Genomic DNA, 17,834 nt, shown 5'->3' with positions numbered 1-17,834 from the left:
TACATATATATTTTATCTTTGCTATTAGACAATAGGGAAATGGAAAATGCCAAAATGCTAAAAGAATGGATGCACCCTAGTGAATGGAGAGTACAGTGTGCAAAGTTTAGGGTGGAGGAAACTCTGCGCAATTGGATCAGGGCCTTCTCCATCCTTACGGCTATCACTGTTGAACGCCCTCCAAATGTGCATGCGGCAATGGCTTGCTATCAGAGCAGGATTGTAGGGTGGAGTGAACAGTATCCTGGGGACGCATGGAAGGAATATGATGTTAATTTCAGGAAAGCGAAGGAATTTGACTTGTCATTATCATGGGAAAAGGTGGACTCGCTGTCGTGGCATAAACAGTTCGCAGGGAGCACGGCCCCTGCCCAGCCCACTAGCGTAGCCAGTGTGTTCCCCGCTAAAACCCAGCAGCCCTTTCGTGCGGCGCTGGGGAATGAGTTCCCGGGGACGAATAGTGGAGGCGGCGGGGAAAGGAAAGGTGTGTGTTGGGATCTTTGATAAGCGCTCCTGTACAAGGCCGGCAGGCACATGTAGATTCAGACATGCATGCGCAATCTGTGGTCACACCTCCCATCCCGAGACAACATGCAGATCAAGAAGTGGTAACCAGAGTCAGAGAGGGGGAAAGAAACCAGAATAGCGTTGGATGCGCGGTTAGCCCCTCCCCCGTTAAAGTCCTGGCAATGATCCCATGGTTGAATAGATACCCAGACCACGCTGCAGCTGCCTTACTACAGGAAGGTTTCTCCCAAGGTTTCCAGATCCCGGCTGGGGGATACACAGGCAGTGTGCACTGTAGGAGTCAGTTATCAGTACAACATAATACTGCAGTAGTTATGGCTAAGATCCAAAAGGAACTGTCCTTGGGCAGGATAGCTGGGCCATTTCAGGAAGTCCCAGTGCCCGATTTTGTGTGTTCACCATTGGGCGTAGTCCCCAAGAAAGAAAAGGGCGAGTTTAGGATGATCCTCAACTTATCGGCACCGAGATGGGCGTCCTTGAATGATGCGATAGACGAAGGAATTTGTAGTGTGAAGTATGCTTCCTTTGACCAAGCAGTAGAGCTATTGCGGCGTTGGGGTGGGGCACTCTAATGGCCAAATCGGATATTGAATCCGCCTTTTCGTCTGTTGCCGGTGCATCCTTTAGACCACCACTTACTTGGTTTCGCTTTTGAGGGAAAATTTTACATGGACTAATGCATGCCTATGGGTTGTTCGATTTCTTGTGCATACTTTGAGACTTTTAGCTCTTTTTTGGAGTGGGTCATTAGACAGTCCACTGGCCACAAACAGGTCATGCATTATTTGGACGACTTCCTTTTCCTGGGAGCGGCGGGGACTCTGGAGTGTGTCTGGGTATTGCAGGAATTTTGCGTGCTCATGCAGGCTTTCGGGGATCTGCTAGCGCCTGGGAAGACGGTTGGCCCGACCACCTGTCTAGAATTCTTCGGTATCGAGATTGATTCATTGGAAGGGTGCTTCAGGTTACCCAAAGACAAAGTATTAAAGTTCAGGGCGGCCTTGCACCAGTGCCTCCTCAAGGAGAAGGTTACCTTGCAGCAGCTACAGGAGACGGTGGGTCAATTGAACTTTGCATTGCGAGTCATCCCAATGGCACGCCCCTTCTCTCGGTCGATTGCCCAAGCTATGAAGGGTTTGAGAGAGAAACATCACCGCACTAGGCTGTCAGCTGAGGTTCACCAGGATATGCGGATATGGACGGCATTCCTGGAGGATTTCAATGGCAGGGTAGTATGGCCAGGCCCCCCCACGACATCAGCAGAGTTGGGTTTATGGACGGACGCTGCTGGTAGCGTGGGCTTCGGCGCCATCCTGGGAACCAAGTGGGTCGCCCAGAAATGGCCTGAGAAATGGGGGTCGAGGGGATTGACAACCAACATCGGATTCCTAGAATTATTTCCGATATGGGTAGCACTGATGGTCTGGCCGGAGCACCTTAGCAATCAGTCGATGGTGTTCTGGTTGGATAACATGAGCGTGGTAGAATGCATTAACCAGCAAGCGGCACGGTGTCCATTCATACTGTGCTTGGTAAAGGAGATTGTGCTACAATGTTTGAAATGGAATGTGACTTTCAGGGCCAAACATGTGCCAGACCCTGAAAGTCTCAACAATGCAGCTGATGCCCTTTCTCGCTTTAAAATGCAGGTGTTCAGGGAGCAGCGTCCAGCAGCAGACCCATCGCCTGCACCTTTTCCGGTTGCTCTCTGGCGGATTGGTGCCCCAGACTATTGTGGCATCTAGCTTAGCCCCCAGGACCAAGACAGCATACGAAGGGGCGTTCTTGTCTTACTGTACTTTCTTAGGGCACAGTTGGAAGGCTAGCTTGGCACAGGAGGACAGTTTTGTTGCATACCTAGAGTTAATGCACAAGGAAGGGCGCTCGGTGGCCGCCGCAAACAGGCACAGGGCGGTAGTTTCCTTCTTCACACAAGCCAGGGGCGTAAGGGACCCTACGAACACGTTTGTAATGCGCAAGGCTTTGAGGGGCTGAATCGAGAAAGCCGATTGGACTGGTAAGGCTCGCAGCCCTGTTGTTAGCACTCCAGGGCGTCTGTAGCTCGACATGGGAGGTGCTGCTTTTCAAAGCGGCATTCACACTAGCGTTTTATGGGGCTCTAAGAATAGGCGAGCTAGTAGCTGCGTCAAAAGTTGACAAAATAGGCGGCCTTCAAGTGGGCTGTGTGGTGATCCAGGATGATACAATGTGGGTAAAGATTCAAAGATCGAAGACCGACCAGGAGGGAAGGGGGGATACCATAGTGCTTCACCAGGCTCGAACCAACCCTCGTTGCCCAGTCTCGCATGTAGAGGCTTTTAGAAGGCAGCGGGAGGGTACACTGGGGGGGCACTATTGTGTCACATGGATGGTACACCTTTGACCAGGTATCAGTTTAGGAAAGTCCTGGATCTGGCGGTCGCAAAAGCAGGCCTGGATCCCACGGAATTTGGCTCCCATTCTTTCAGAATCGGGGCAGGAACGGAGGCAGTTGTAAGGGGGCTCCCAGCCGAAAAGGTTAAAAGGATTGGGAGGTGGTCTTCTGAGTGTTACAAACGTTATGTACGTATTGACATGTTGTGACATAGCCAGATGACTCACGCTTGGTATCTCTTGGTTTTGTAGTTTCTCGAACCTGTCACACGGGAGAGGAACTCGCCGAATGTCGGCAGGAAACATCCGCTTCGCAACACAAACAACAAGAAGATCATCGGACAATGGTGACTTGGATCGTGGGCCACTCTTATGTTCGGCGCGCAAAAAAATTCTTTCTTACAGGTGACAGGATGAGAAGGGCTGAGGAAAAGGGGTTCTCCATTTCCTTCTTCGGGAGGGGAGGCTTGGGCATTAGGCACTTCAAGGACTTTTTTTGTGGAAATATTATCTCAGCAACCCCCCCCCGTCAGATGTAATACTTCACCTGGGGGAGAACGATTTGACCAAACTAGGGAGACGCATCCTGATAGATGAAATCATATCCACTGCGGGGTGGGTGTCTAGAGCAAATTCTTTAGAGCCCCCCAGTTGCAGACGATTCCTTATGGGTGTATTTGGGGGGAGCATTTCTTCCTGCGGACGGGGTGCACTTGACTGAGGCTGGGAACGTTCTGTGGTCGAACAACATATTAGCATGGCTAGAGGGATTTGCGAGGTGAACATGACCTTTCGGAGAAGTAGGAAGGGGGGAGGCCAGATCGTCGGGTAACATTGCTGGCCTGTGGCAGTAAGGTCATGACTGGTTAGCAGCTATTTTAATGTCTGAGGGGGTGGTATCATCCTTTGGAGGTGTCCGCCTAGGGGGAGGAGGGGTCACTGGCCCCTCCTAGAACTTCAGGGGCAGCTGGTAATGCAAGTTAGGGCCCTCCTTCACTGGTTAAATGGAGTTCACGGAGTGGACCGAGTAATTAACGGGCTCGGCTGCATGGGTGGACTGAGTAATTAACGGGCTCGGCTGCATGGGTGGACCGAGTAATTAACAGGCTCGGCTGCATGGGTGGACTGAGTAATTAACGGGCTCGGCTGCAGGGGTGGACTGGGTAATTAACGGGCCCGGCTGCACATGCGCACCTGCGTAAGGGCGCAGCTTGTAAGACCTGACACCAGTTAGCGACCTTGCCATATCGCCATAAATGTTAGTATGCAAACGTTTTCAGATGAGGATGTTAGATTCGGTTAGGAAACAAGCTGTCTTAGAATCTTGTTAAGGCTAGCCGATCACAATTGTCGATATGAATGTATCTAAATGTTCCTGAATATGTTTGCATGAAAATTGTATATTTTGTTTAACAATTTTTATTATTTTGTATCTTAATAAATACGGCCGGGGGGTCTTGCGACCCCCCGCCTTCCTAAGACAAATCTGTGTCGTCGTGTTCTGGGTTGATGTGGGTATACAGGGAGAGGGAAGGGAGCCGTCACTGACCAGGTGAGACGTGAATATGTGGAATGCTTCACCCAAAGATGTACTGTGTCATAATCTTCTAATAAAAATGTGTTTAAAAAAACTGTTTGTTTAGCTTGGATCTTTATCGGAAACTTGTCTAAGATGTACCTTTTCAACTTAGCAACATGCTACATCGGCGGCCCACCTATTTTTTGTCTTGTTTTACAATTACATGAACAGTTGTAGTGATCCATCTAGGTACACGTTTGCCAAGACTTGCTTTCTTTAAAGATAGTGGTATTGCTGATCTTGTTAAATTTGCTGCTAAAAGAAAGTCCATTCCTCCAGTGGAATTACTTTTGCTATTCTGTACAATGCTCGTGGTAATTAAGCCAGAAGATTATCCCTACCACATAATCCTCCAATAGAGAATGCCCCACGTCCCCCCTACATCACAGGATATCTTCTGAACTAGATGTAAATCAATCTGATAACTTCAAATATTTAGAGAGCGAATGATCAGGCACTGCTCATGGATAAATTGCAAACTGAATCCTATGCTGCTGATGCTGCAAACAAGTTGGTGTTGGATGTTTTCACTGTGTACGTAAGTGGCTCTATTTTATAATAACAGTTTCTAAGGCAGGAAGTATTGCTATGGTCTACTCATTGTTCTAGTTCTATCTATCTATCTATCTATCTATCTATCTATCTATCTATCTATCTATCTATCTATCTATCTATCTATCTATCTATCTATCTATCTATCTATCTATCTATCTATCTATCTATCTATCTGTCTGTCTGTCTGTCTGTCTGTCTGTCTGTCTGTCTGTCTGTCTGTCTGTCTATCTATCTATCTATCTATCTATCTATCTATCTATCTATCTATCTATCTATCTGTCTGTCTGTCTGTCTGTCTGTCTGTCTGTCTGTCTGTCTGTATGTCTGTCTAGCTACCTATCTATCTTTGTTCGAATCGTCACTTCATGAGCATTAATTATCACTTGTGTAGAGGCATATATTGTTGGCACTGTCTATGCTACCATTCCTCGTAGGGGTCATGAAGTCAGAATGAGCAGAAAGTAAAAAGGGTTTGAAGTTGTAACGTTTGCCCTTTTCCCAAGTCCCATGCCTTAGAAAAAGTCTGATGAGGCTAAGGGAAGAACAAGAGGTTACCATTATGACACGGTCGTGGATGTGCATTGAGTCCAATCTGCTACTGCTATATTAAGGTTAATAGATTCCTATGCGTGGAAGTCACACCATTCACTGTATTTGTCTTACAATAATAAAACGATGAAACCACAGAGTAATTTGGCTCATGAAACTGACACTTTAAAGATGCAACTGGTTTATTCATCACAGAAATTTTTGACAAGCAGAATTAAAAACAAAAATAAAAAGCACGCTCCTTTTAAGTAACAGGTAAGAAACAGAACTAATTTAAGACATGAGATCATTTCTAAACCTTTGAAAAGCACTGGTAGTGAAATTTTCGATTAAGAGTAATTTCAATATAAGTACTTCCTGCTGGAGGAACTGCCACTATCATCCCAGGTTTTCACATAATCTTTTTAGAAGGAATTTTGTCAGGCCTGTAAGGCAAAGGGAATAAGCATGCGATCATGCCAACTATTAATTACCCGCCTCACAGGTGAAAATCCGGGTCTGCTTAAATATTCATATAACACTGGTTCATTGTAAATAATGGCAAAGAAACCACATATTCCTACGTTTGTTTTGAATGTACCATGCTCCAATGTTCACACTTGCCATGGGCAACTACTGACTTGTAACACCTAAGAACTGGACCTTGGCTAATACCAGAGCTAGCACAAATAATTGTCATACCTAAATCGGTACACTGTATGTTTGCATTTGTTTTAGCACTACAGCCCGGTTCTAAAGTACCTCTTATATGGTGTTTTTCATTGGCTAGGAGAGAGAGTACCTTCCAAGGTGTGAGTCAGTCCTCATGAAGGCAACTGAATCTGAACAAAAAATCTGTAATTTGAAGAAAATTCTTCCAGCCTGCACATATTGTCACAGCTCAGAAACACTATTTTAATACGACTACATCGTGCAAGTAATTTTATTACAGGAAGCTTAAATCAGATATCATCACCTTACGACCTCAGTTGTTGGTAAGCAAGGAACACTAAGGAGGAACATTTTTAATTTTAGAGACGATTTTAAGGAGGGCTATTTATATTGTTTGAAACATTCATTTTAAAGCAGTTTTTGTATTCAGCATTCTGATCTGGTTGCAGTCGTGACCGAGTAGTTGCAGTGTCGTCTCTCTTCGTTTTCTATTCCGAAGTCCCATTAGACCACACATTCGGCAGTCACGCAGTCGCACTTAGCCACAGAATTGACAGAGTAGTCTATGTAACTTCCGTCTGCACAAAGTAGGCTGACCTCCTTCCTGGTCATTTCGACCTCTGTGCAGCAGGAGCATTTTCGTTCCATGCTTTGTGTTGTCAGAACATACCTACAAAGCAACATCAAAGTGAGAATGAAAAGTTATGTGAAGAAAAATTCCAGAAATTATCAGATTAATTACGTTGGTTTAAGGCGGACACATTCAGTTGCAGCAACATTTCACACAATAAAATGATGCCCAGCTTTGTTCGGTGGTTTTCGAAGAACTTTAAATTAATTTAATTTTGCTAGAGAATTAAGAAGATCATGTTTATATGTGTTGTATTTTAGGGATGTGTTTTCACAATGATTTTTCAAAATGCGGTGGTTTTAAAGTTCCTACAGAAGGCATTGTCTTACATGAAGGGTTCTTGCTAAAGAAATGTTTTTACATCATGATATTTAACTGTAAACTCCTAAAATGGATTATATGTAGTCTTGGCCAACCCAAATCTGCTCAAACTCAAATCAGCTATTGTTTAAGGTGATTTAAGGTTCCACAAACTAAAAAATGTCATAGAGATTCCAGGCTTGGTATTCCACCTCAGATACAGTAACTTATATATTCAGTTGAAGCTGCCTCAGTACATCACTAGTAAAAGAAGAGCAACCGAGGTTGGGGGCGTGCTGTCGGTGCTGATTAAGGTGCTTGCTTTTTATGTTGACAGAAAGTGAACACTGTCCGAATTGGGGCCGAGTTCCCTCCCCACCAACTATATGGTCTACTGAGCTGATTTAGAGTGGGGAGGCCCATAAGTGTGATGATGGCGGAGACCACTCTATCTTTGTTGTATTGAAATCCCTCTGACGGCCCGAGTAGAGTAAGGGATGTCTGAGGCTTGGCTATCCACCTGCCTACCTACCTAATTTAGATGGGCAGTTTTTCAGCCAAATTTCAATGCCCGTCCCTTCCAGGAAAAACCTGGCGGTAATGGGCATTGAAAAGTGCTCAATGCCCCCTTCGCCATAAGAGAAAACTCCCATGGAGAGGGAGGCATTTTTTTTATAATTTTCATAACGAATATTCCGCTTTTGGATTTTCTTAATGAAAATAAAAAAAAGTTGTACATTTGACATACAGCGTCAGTCACATATACAGTGAATTTCCAGGAAGAGTCATGAAGGGGGTTCCTGAAAATTCAAGAGATGTCTGCACAGGCAGTGGACATCTTGAAATACGCCAGTTGGAGTGCCCTCCACCATGGTGATGATAATTATTCCATATCCGCTGGTATATAAATCAACCCGTTACTTATTGAGGTAGGTGGGAGGCAGAAAAAGGAGCAATGCTTTCACGTCATGCCAATTTGTTTTCCATTGTAATAATTGTCGTTTTTCCAAAGAGTAAATTAGTATTAGCACTGGGAAAAATGACACTGTATTTAATAAAAAAAAAATACAATACTTACCTGCGGGTGTTTTGGCGGGTAAAATGAGGGCAGGATTTAGATTGTGGTGTTAACAGAAAAAACTCTGATTTGTGGAGTAGGAACTAACTCTTGAGGAGAATATTTCAGCTCAAATTTTCTCACCATTAGATATTATGAAGTAGGAACTTCTGCCAGTGGATTCCCATCCGTAGTTAGCAGGCCCTCTACAAACTGGAAGTCTTTTCCTTACAGAAAAAGTCTAAACCAGGCCTTTAGGCTGGGAATGGGACTGCCTCTAAGAGTGTGATAGTAAAGCAGTACATGTTAACAGGACTGGCACTGGGTTCCTCATCTCATTCACCTTCTTCTGCCTCTCTAAGATCTCTACAGACTGGAACAATGCATGGGAATGCACGCCACTACATTTCCCTATCAGTGCTGCTCTGTGCAGATCCATGCGGACAGGGAACTCCGGGGCATGCTGACAGACTCTTTCTTTCATAGTGGTGCCAGTTCTTTAGTCTGAATGAGAGCAGGTAAGCTTAACTATATATGTGAGAAAGTGCATTTTTTGCATACTCAACCACCATTTTTTTTTACTTATATTGCTGCTTTTTTAAACTTTGCACTCTGGGACACCACCGTCCAGGCCACAGGATATGCTCTCTGACCTCTAAAACATAGTAAAATTAGCTAATAAACAATTGATGTATTTACTTTTACAGTAAATCCATAGTATATGGTGCACTAGTGGCATGGAAAGCTAAATGTCACCTATGAACTACTACACTTGTTGCACCATCTTGTAGCGTGGCCAAAAAACATGGCTTCGGGCCAACCTGTGTAGCTTTTAAACGTACAGGCTAACCTTTTTGACAGTAAGGAACCCTGCTTCGGAATATTAAATATGTCATCCCTTAGCAGTCCACATGGTAAGATGTCTAGTTTTTAAAAGTGGCACTTGGGAGACTTCAATCTTGACATGTAACTGCTGTGATTAGCAACAAAAAAGCTATTTTCCTTGTGAAGACCTGTAGCTGTCCTATAAGAAATACTAAAGTGCTGAATAAAATAATAAGTCTACTAACTTTGGATTAGGATAAACTACAGAGGCAATTAAACTACTAGTTTTAATATTTCTTTAAAAAAAGAAATCATTGGTGAACTCTGATCTTTTGTAAATACTTAAGAGTTGACTTTTAAAAAGTTATACTTTATCTGCTTGAGTCTCCATTGGCTGATGAGCATTAGCTTGCTGGCAACTGGCCCTGCCAGTGCTTCCCCATATGGGGTGTGAAAACAACATCTGAGAAAAAAAATGTTTTAGGCCTTTCCACTGGAAAACCTGGGTGAAAAATAAGAGTGACAGCAATTTTGCTCAATAAGCTCATCCCTGCCAACACGATTAGTAAGACTTGGAATTATGAGCATATTTGCATAGTCTTTAGCGAATATAATTAGGAGTTAACTGCTGCATGATGCCACTTCACTGAGATTCCTTCTCATGCCTCTTGGGAACAGTCCAGCCCGAACTGCCAAGCCAGATTCTCCTTGGGCCGGAAACAAGCATCTTAGTACTGGTTTCAGGTTCACCCCTCATCAGCCAGGATAGCTTGAATCCAGTGGCATATGCGTGTGCTTGCGGACTGACAGGGCTCACAGTCGCAGGAAGGCCCATGCGGTGACTTGTCAGTGTGTAGGGCAAATGGTAGGAGCCCACTTTTCTTTAGAGTCAGAGTAGAGGGAAATGGCTGCTCTTGCACCCCTTTCAGGGTCACCCATACAAATGGGCAGCCCTGTGCGCACGAGAGAACAAGTAGGGCCTGTTTGCTTGAGTTGACTCGTGCTTCAGGTCAAGCAGAGGGTAGAATGTAAATTGCACCATTCAAACTCCAGAAATTCACCTCTCTAGTGAAATGCAAAGCATTAACTAATACATTAAAAATAAGCAAAATAGAAATAAGTGATTTCACAGTCGCTGAACAGAGTTTTTGCCGAGCTCCGTGCTCCAATCAGAGCACTAAGTGTGGCAAACTCTGCTAACGATAGCGGAGTTTACCACCCACGACTAGTTTTAAAATGTATACATTTTTTAAAAGGTTTCTTACCTATTTTTTAATGGGAGAAACATCACAACAATCTTATGAGTGAATGATTGATAAGGGATATCTCATGGATTGGGTTCATTTATATATGGTGATGTGGATTTTGCTTGGTTCCTTATGTTAATGATTGTAGACCTCAGGTGTAAAACAATTTGAAAAATAAACTTGAAACTTGAATCATTTTTTATAGCGGAGGATGTGGGGATTGCTCATTTCCCTAAATACACCCCTGGCTGCTTCACAAGCTCCCTTAAGGGACAGCAAGAATCATTTTTGTTGGATTTGCCTCAGAATCCCGCACTGTGGTGTAGTTTGCAATAAGGCAAACAGGATGTGCTCCAAAAGTGGGAACATTTGTCCTTGAAAAAGTGTTCCTTGTGGTTAGGAAGTGTTCAGCCTGACGGCTACCCACTGGCTTGTGAATTCTACAAAAGTGGCACCTCATTTACCACTAAGAACACTCTCTGGACCTGCAGAAGAAGAAAAGTGGGCTCACACTTCTGTTAAAAATGTGTGTGGAAACCTAAAGGGCCGAACCTGCCCCCACTAGTACCCAAGACTAAAAAGTTGTCTATAAGGGTCAACTGGCCGATGTCCTGTGTATCTTTAGGGACATAACAAGTTGAAACTGGTCTCTTTTCCGAAGTGCCCCCCAGACTGGTAGCAAATGGACCCTGCTGGTGGTCTCTCCTGGTGTGAGTCCTGGCCCCTACATACTCTTATTGAGGTTTTGGGAGCCTTTAGAAGTGACCAAGAGTAGCTGCTCAAGAAACCCTGAAAAGTAAGCACTCATAAAATATTCAAGCTTCCAAGACATCTGGAGCTTGAGGAGGACCTTGCAGCAACAGGGGTCAATTTCAAGAGGACTTTGTTCGAGAGAGCTCCAGGCTTGCCCTTTCGGTGTTTTTTGAGACCGCCATGCACAGTTTATAATCACTGATGCCATTTCAAATGTTGGAGTGATGTCATAGAACATGTAATAAGTGATGTATATTTATTCATAATCTTTGCATGGCGACCGCGCAAGTTATAGTTACTTGGGTAAGTATTACTGGTGAATTTCAGTGGTTTTGTTTAATTAAAACTGTTTTATTTTATTACATTTTTCAACTAACTATAATGTCCCTTTAACCTTTATTTTTTGTGTGAAATGTAAAGATATGTTTACAGTTCCTAACTGTAACTACGCTTTAACCTTTGCTATTTTCAGTGAATTTCTGTTTTTTTTTATGTGAAGTCATATTTTATTACCATACATAAAGGCAACCCCCCCTTGGACACAGGGCCTATGCCCAACCCCCGACAGGCAGCCAACACTCTGCTGTGCATAGCGAAAAGTGGGGGTTGGCTTTACGTATGGTGATAAATACCCTTCCCACCTAATGTGCCGTTAAGACAAATAATTGAAAAAGTCGTACGAAAGTTATCGCTCTGCAGAGTGGTTTGGGAGCTGTCATTATAAGGAAAAATCCTTATTTAACAAACAATGGGGCATATTATCCAGAATGGCGTTACAATTATCGCCGCTTTAGCGGCAGAAAACTGCAGCTCAAACGGCGATCATGGGCTTGATAATATGCTCTGGAGAATTCCAATAGAAGCCCAGGTTGACACCAGAACCTGGGCTTCTATGGGAATTCTCAAGGGCATATTATCAAGCCCATTATCGCTGTTTTAGCAGCAGCTTTCTGCCGCTAAACCGCCGATAATTTTTAACGCTGTTCTTGATAATATGCCCAAATATTCGGGAGTAATCCTGCTACACCAAACTCTAAATAGGGCCCTATGTTCTCTGAGGGGTAATAACTTACAGCCTGATTCATGTACGGGCCGTTTTGCGTGTCCCTAATAGCGAATCATAGCGATTCGCTATTGAGGACACGCAAAACGGCATTCATGTAGGAATTGCTACTTAAATAGCGATTCCTACATGTTCTTTATTTGCGAGTAGCAATTTGCTACTCGCAAATACTCCCCATTCATTCCTATGGGCCAAGAGGCCCATTGGAATGATTGGGGATTTGCGAGTAGCAATTTGCTACTCGCAACTGAGATAGCGATTTTAAGGGTGACAGGGGTGTCCAAAGGACGCCCTGTAGCACCCCTAAAATGCACTTTTGGACAGGTGTTGCGCACACACATGTCCAAAGGACATGTGTGTGTGCTACATGCAACTTTGAAAAATGCTTTTAAAAGCATTTTTCTGAGTTTATGCTATTTACCGACAGGTCTGACCTGTCGGTAAATAGCGGCCCCAAAAGTCCAAAATCGCTATTTTGTTGTGTGTCATGAATAGCATTTAAGGAATCTCTATTAGAGATTCCTTAAATGCCATTCCACGCAAATATGCGAATTCTTAAATAGCGATTTTTGCATTTGGTATCATGAATACCAAATGCAAAAATTGCGCTCGCAAAGGGCCAGATTCTGAGAATCTGGCCCTTTGCGAGTGCAATTTAGCTACATGAATCAGGCTGTTAGAATCATCTCACAATATGGTGTTCTTTTGAGAAACTGTGGCGCAGTGGTACATGTCTGGCAAGATTGCACAATGGCGAATCTTCTTCCATGAAATTTATGTTGATGATACAACAATACGATTTAAAGACTGCAATAAACAGAATTAATAAACTTACAGTAGAATGTATTTTGCTGTTTACAATTGACTCGAGGTATTCTTTTGTAAAAATGTTGGGTGCTTATCAGAAGAAGGTGATGGTGTTGTGGGAATGGTTGTTATATCAAACCTCTTAATGCACCCATCTTTATTTTTTCGAATGGCATAAAGCACACTACCCCAGTAGTATACTGGTGCTGAGATGGAGATGCATTAAAAAAAGCTAGAAAATTAAATTGGGCTTAAGAGCCTTCATGCTGGCTAAAAGGTGGGGTTTCTGTCTCACGGCTAAAAGCTGTTGCTTTCGTGATTTGGCTCCATGAATTTGAAGGACCAACGTCTCTTCTTACTCTTTTGCAGGTATTTGCAATAACAGTTGACTCTTGTAGCATAAGGGTCGAGCAGACTTGTACAATGTGTTTAAATTAGCCTGGGATGAATTGCCGGATCCGTGCAAAGGCTTTGTGTATAAGGCAAAGGCGCCAGGCTGAAGTCTCTGCTTCACTGGCAGCCAATGAAGATTCCTTTTTAATGAAGCCTAACAGAGCAGACCAGACAAACTGCTGCATTGTGTACACCTTGCAGCTTCACCACGAGTTCCACCCTCATGCCAAGAGATAAGCTGTGACTGGAGCAGGCTTGGAGGTTGCACGGGAAGAAACAATCATGGAATGCATATTGCATACATTTAAGTCGTCTTCTTAGCAGATGGACGATTTGGTAACTCGAGCTGCAGTCTGCACTGATTTGAGTATGCAGAGTTACATCATTGTCAAGGAGGATTGCAAGGATCTTGCTTTTAGGAGGGAATGAGCGTCATACCTCGTGCTCAATATGTTTTGTGCCAATGGATTAATTTAAGTCTGTTGGGATTAAACTTCAAAAATTGGAAGCCGGCTAATGTTGGACCACTTTTACGAGCTGTGGGCTAGGAAGGAATTAGGTTTCTGATCTCGACAGTCAATGTTCTGAGCACCACCTGCTTAGGAATAAGACACAGGAGTGAATCACTGTAATCAATACTAGAAAATAAACTTCGAAAAACATGGCAGTTGGGGAGGGTTGTTGAGGCAATCCAAAAGGTACTTGAGTGTGTGGTCTGTGATAACATCGTCAAAGTCGAACTATTCGAGTCTTTCATCTAAGGATGAACCAACCCCTCTGAGTTCAGAGACACTTATCCCTACTTCTTTTACTAAAATAACGACTATATGGCCACCAACTGCATTTATTATTATGGAGAGATCTAAAAAAAATAGAAAGGCCTATGTCTAAGTCGTGTTTCAAGTCTTCTGTGGTGAGTAGTCTGGCCAAATCACCGCCTCTATCTGCTCGAAATACAATCCTCCAAATCAACCATTTTCCTAAAACAGTTTGATAGTTGCCAAGTAACTAATTTCTCTGGTGCTAATCTCTCTGGTGCTTTGCTCAGTGCAGGGAGGAGCATGATTGGGTGAAATCTGGAAGGATATTTTCACTGAGGAAGGCTTTTGAATTGTAAGTGAAAACAAACCCATTCTTCTAAGTAGAAGACACTAAAACAGCAAAAAGCATTCATAGATGAGAAGAAGCAATTGATGCACAAAGCACAAAAAGATCCAGAAGCAGCGGAAATAACGAAAAGAAGGAAAACAGGGGTTACGGCAAGGGCCCAGAAAAGTACAAAAAAACAGCACAGAGGGTTAGAGATAAGAGCCTGGGAAGACGAACAAATGGTAGTGGCATAGGCACAGGTGTTAGGTGGAGCCACAATACAGACGTGAGAAAGCGATCAATGAGGAATCTGCGTTTGAAAATAAGAATGAAAGTAAATAAGAGTTACATGAGAGAGTAATATAGAAAGTAGAAAAGTTGTGCAGAGGAGTGAATAGAAAGGGCTTCATAGTGCCAGATCCATGGTCCTTTATGAAATCACCAGTGACAGACGTTTTCCAAAGAATTGAATTTGTGTATCATCACGTTCCCAAACCCCATCTTTGTCTGGTACCCTTGGCCTGCTGCCACTTACATTGAAGAACTCATGCAGGGCCCTTGGCAGTAGCCTACTTCAACGACGCTGGTGCAGGAGTTGTACGTGACCTCGACTGGCATTGTCAGCAGCGAGCACGGTTTAGTTACATTCACTGAAAGAAAAAAAGAGAAAATCAGTGTAGGTCCATCATTGTGCTGAACTGAGACAGTCATTCAAAGGGAATTCCAAGCACATAATGAGCACATGCACTGTTTGCAGCACGAAAAGCTGTTGCGAGACAATCTTATTCATGGGTAAGGTGTGAACCATATGACACTGGGTGTTGTTGACCTTCCCATATAGAAAGGAGCAGACTAGACTGCCTCACAGATAACAGTCAAATGGAAGCTCAAAGTACTCTGTCCGCTGGTTATCGGTGCCTTATCGTGAATAAGCACTATGCTTCAATTTGTATGGTTGGTTTAGCTCTAGTTTACCATCTCTTAGAACTAGAATCACTGGGAGGTAATTCTTGTCTGTGAAATCTGATAGAGCCTCGGATTTGTGAGCATCAATAAAGAAAAATATGGACTTACTGCTCACATAAAGGAAGTATAGAAGATTATTTGTTAAGTATCCCAGTTTAAACTGTTTAGAGGTTTAAGGTGTTTTAGTTAGTAGACCCTTTAAAGTCCATCTAGGATTTATTTTTTAATTCCTAAAAAAGTCAAAACTACTTTAATGCCATGACTGAGGCAGCAGGTCTTTCACAGGAGCTCAACCTGGGCCCCTAACAAAAACGTAGGTTGGTCAAACCTAAGACCCTCTGCCAAGCATGGAACTTGCCATGGGGTCTAAATCCACTAAAGCTCATCTGCAAACATTGCTTGCAGAAAAGAATAGAACCATGGCAGGTAAAGAAGCCCCTAATGAGATGGAGGAAGGGGATGCTGAAGAGGACGATGATTCTATCAGCAACCCCACTAACATCAATACCACTGATTGTGCCCCAGAAGAAGTCGGTAGTAAATATGCTGATCTTCAAAAACATGCAAAGAGGATAGCACTGGAGGCTTTACTCGTGGAAATAGAAAAGGGTAAAAGATGATACTTTTGACTCTAAGAACCCCAAAGGTATTCTCACCAAACATGTAGAGGGTAATGGTATCACCAAATGGTGTACAGCCTTTGAGAGGGCTTGTAAAATGAGGAAACACAGCTGGAATTATTGTGGCCCTCTACTCTGGGACCTTTTTCTTTAGGAAAGTGCATGGAAAGGCTCCTGACACTGGATGCTGAGTCCTATCACTTCATGAAGGATACCCTGATTGAGGGCTTTAATCACCATTGAGGATTACAGGATCAGCTTCAGGGAGACTAGCAAAGCCTCAAGTTAGACCTGGTAGATTTTATTGACTTCTCAGTGAAAACGCTAGGTAGATGGTTAAAAGATTACAAGGTGCAAGACTATGATGAGCTTTATAGCCTTCTTGTGAAACAATATCTGTTAAGTAACTGTGTTTCTGGAAGATTGCATCAGTACCTGGTAGAATTAGGCCCAATTTCTCCTTAAGCACTGGAAAAGAAGTCTGACCACTGGTTCAAGACTAGGGTAACCAAGATAACTCAGATGGGATCCCAGGTGTGCCCTGACCAAGTCAGAGAGCACACTAAAGCAATTTTAGTCTCTGGGGGTAGGGTGTATGTAGCTGCCCTAGCTGTCTGGGCCAGAAACCTGGAGAAGTAAAGACAATAGCCACATTTTAATGGTATTAGAGTTGAAGCACTGAGAGATACAGGTACAAGTGTCACTATGATGACAGAGAAACTGATACTGAACACTAACTGATGGGTGAAACATTTTCAGTCTTCAATGCTAACAACCAGGCTAAAGTCCATCCCATTGCAGTGGTGTCCTTAACATGGGGATGGGTTACTGACCAAAAGAAGGGGGTGGTATCCTCTGCAATTCCTGGAGCCTGTCTGTTAAGAAATGATCTGGAGTCCTCAGCTTGGTCTGAGGTCGAAAGAAAGACCCATGAAGCAATGCATGAAAGGGTGTGTGTAGAAACAAGAGCACAGTGCAAAGCTATGGCGAAAAAGATGAGTTGGAGCCTGAAATAATGTCCCAACCCTACAAGAGAAAAGGCAAGAAGGCTGGGAACCCAACTCCAAATCAGTCACAAGTTCAGGTCCCCTCTCCTCTAGGAGAAGACAAGTCAGCCCCAAAGGGAACTGAACCCCAGGAGCGTGAGAGTTTACCTGGAAGAGCTCCCAATTTTAGTAGGACCCTCTGAGGAAGAGATGTGCCAAGCGCAGAGGACCTGTCCTACTCTTGAGAGCCTGAGACACTAAGCTTCTGACCAGGAAAAGAGAGATGTTGGTGGTTCCCACTGACATTATTGGAAGGAGGGACTCCTGTACACTAAGACAGGAGATTCCAGACCAGGTGCCACTAGAAGAGTGGTAGTGCCTCTGCATAATTGAGAGTTCTTACTCTGTCTAGCAAAACATCCCCTTAGCTGGGCACCTTGGTTATACCAAAACTTGGAGTAGGTTACTCACCCTATTCTACTGGCCAGTTTTTCCTTGAGGGTGAAGAAGTTCTGTTACTCCTGTGAAACCTGCCAAGCCAATGGCAAAGCAAGCAACCAGCCAAAGGTCCCCTTTATTCTACTTCCAGTGGTTGGGCTGTTGTCCCCCTGGACTATCCAACAGTGTCAGGGAACAGATTTTTACTGATGGTAGTGAATCATGCCACAAGGTACCCTGATGCTTTTCCCCTTAGGACTGTAACTGCTGCTATAGTTGCCAGGACCCTCATTAGTATCTTTACTAGGATGGGCTTTCCTAAGGAGGTGGTGTCAGACAGAATTAGTAAATTCATGTCTGGCTACCTGAAAACCTTTTCTGCGAATGTGGAGTGACATGCAAGTTCACCACCCCATATCAACCA

General features: G+C 43.7%; 1 protein-coding gene across 1 annotated transcript in view; it reads right to left on the bottom strand.

Moving 5' to 3' along the window:
- Positions 1-5,748: 5,748 nt before the first annotated feature.
- LOC147733195 (mucin-5AC-like) overlaps positions 5,749-17,834 on the bottom strand; it is a 231,555-nt gene continuing 219,469 nt past the window's right edge. The window contains exons 39-40 of the mRNA XM_086956006.1: positions 14,936-15,050; positions 5,749-6,905 (exon numbers count right to left, since the gene is read on the bottom strand). Of these exons, the coding sequence (XP_086812132.1) occupies positions 6,740-6,905; positions 14,936-15,050 (281 nt within the window). The 3' untranslated portion in view covers positions 5,749-6,739. The remainder of the gene's footprint in view (positions 6,906-14,935; positions 15,051-17,834) is intronic.

The sequence above is a fragment of the Lissotriton vulgaris genome, chromosome 2_1 (assembly GCF_964263255.1).
Source record: "Lissotriton vulgaris chromosome 2_1, aLisVul1.2, whole genome shotgun sequence".
Taxonomy (NCBI): Eukaryota; Metazoa; Chordata; class Amphibia; order Caudata; family Salamandridae; genus Lissotriton; species Lissotriton vulgaris.
Note: the sequence above shows the minus strand (reverse complement) of the source record. Positions and strands in the feature narration are given on the sequence as shown.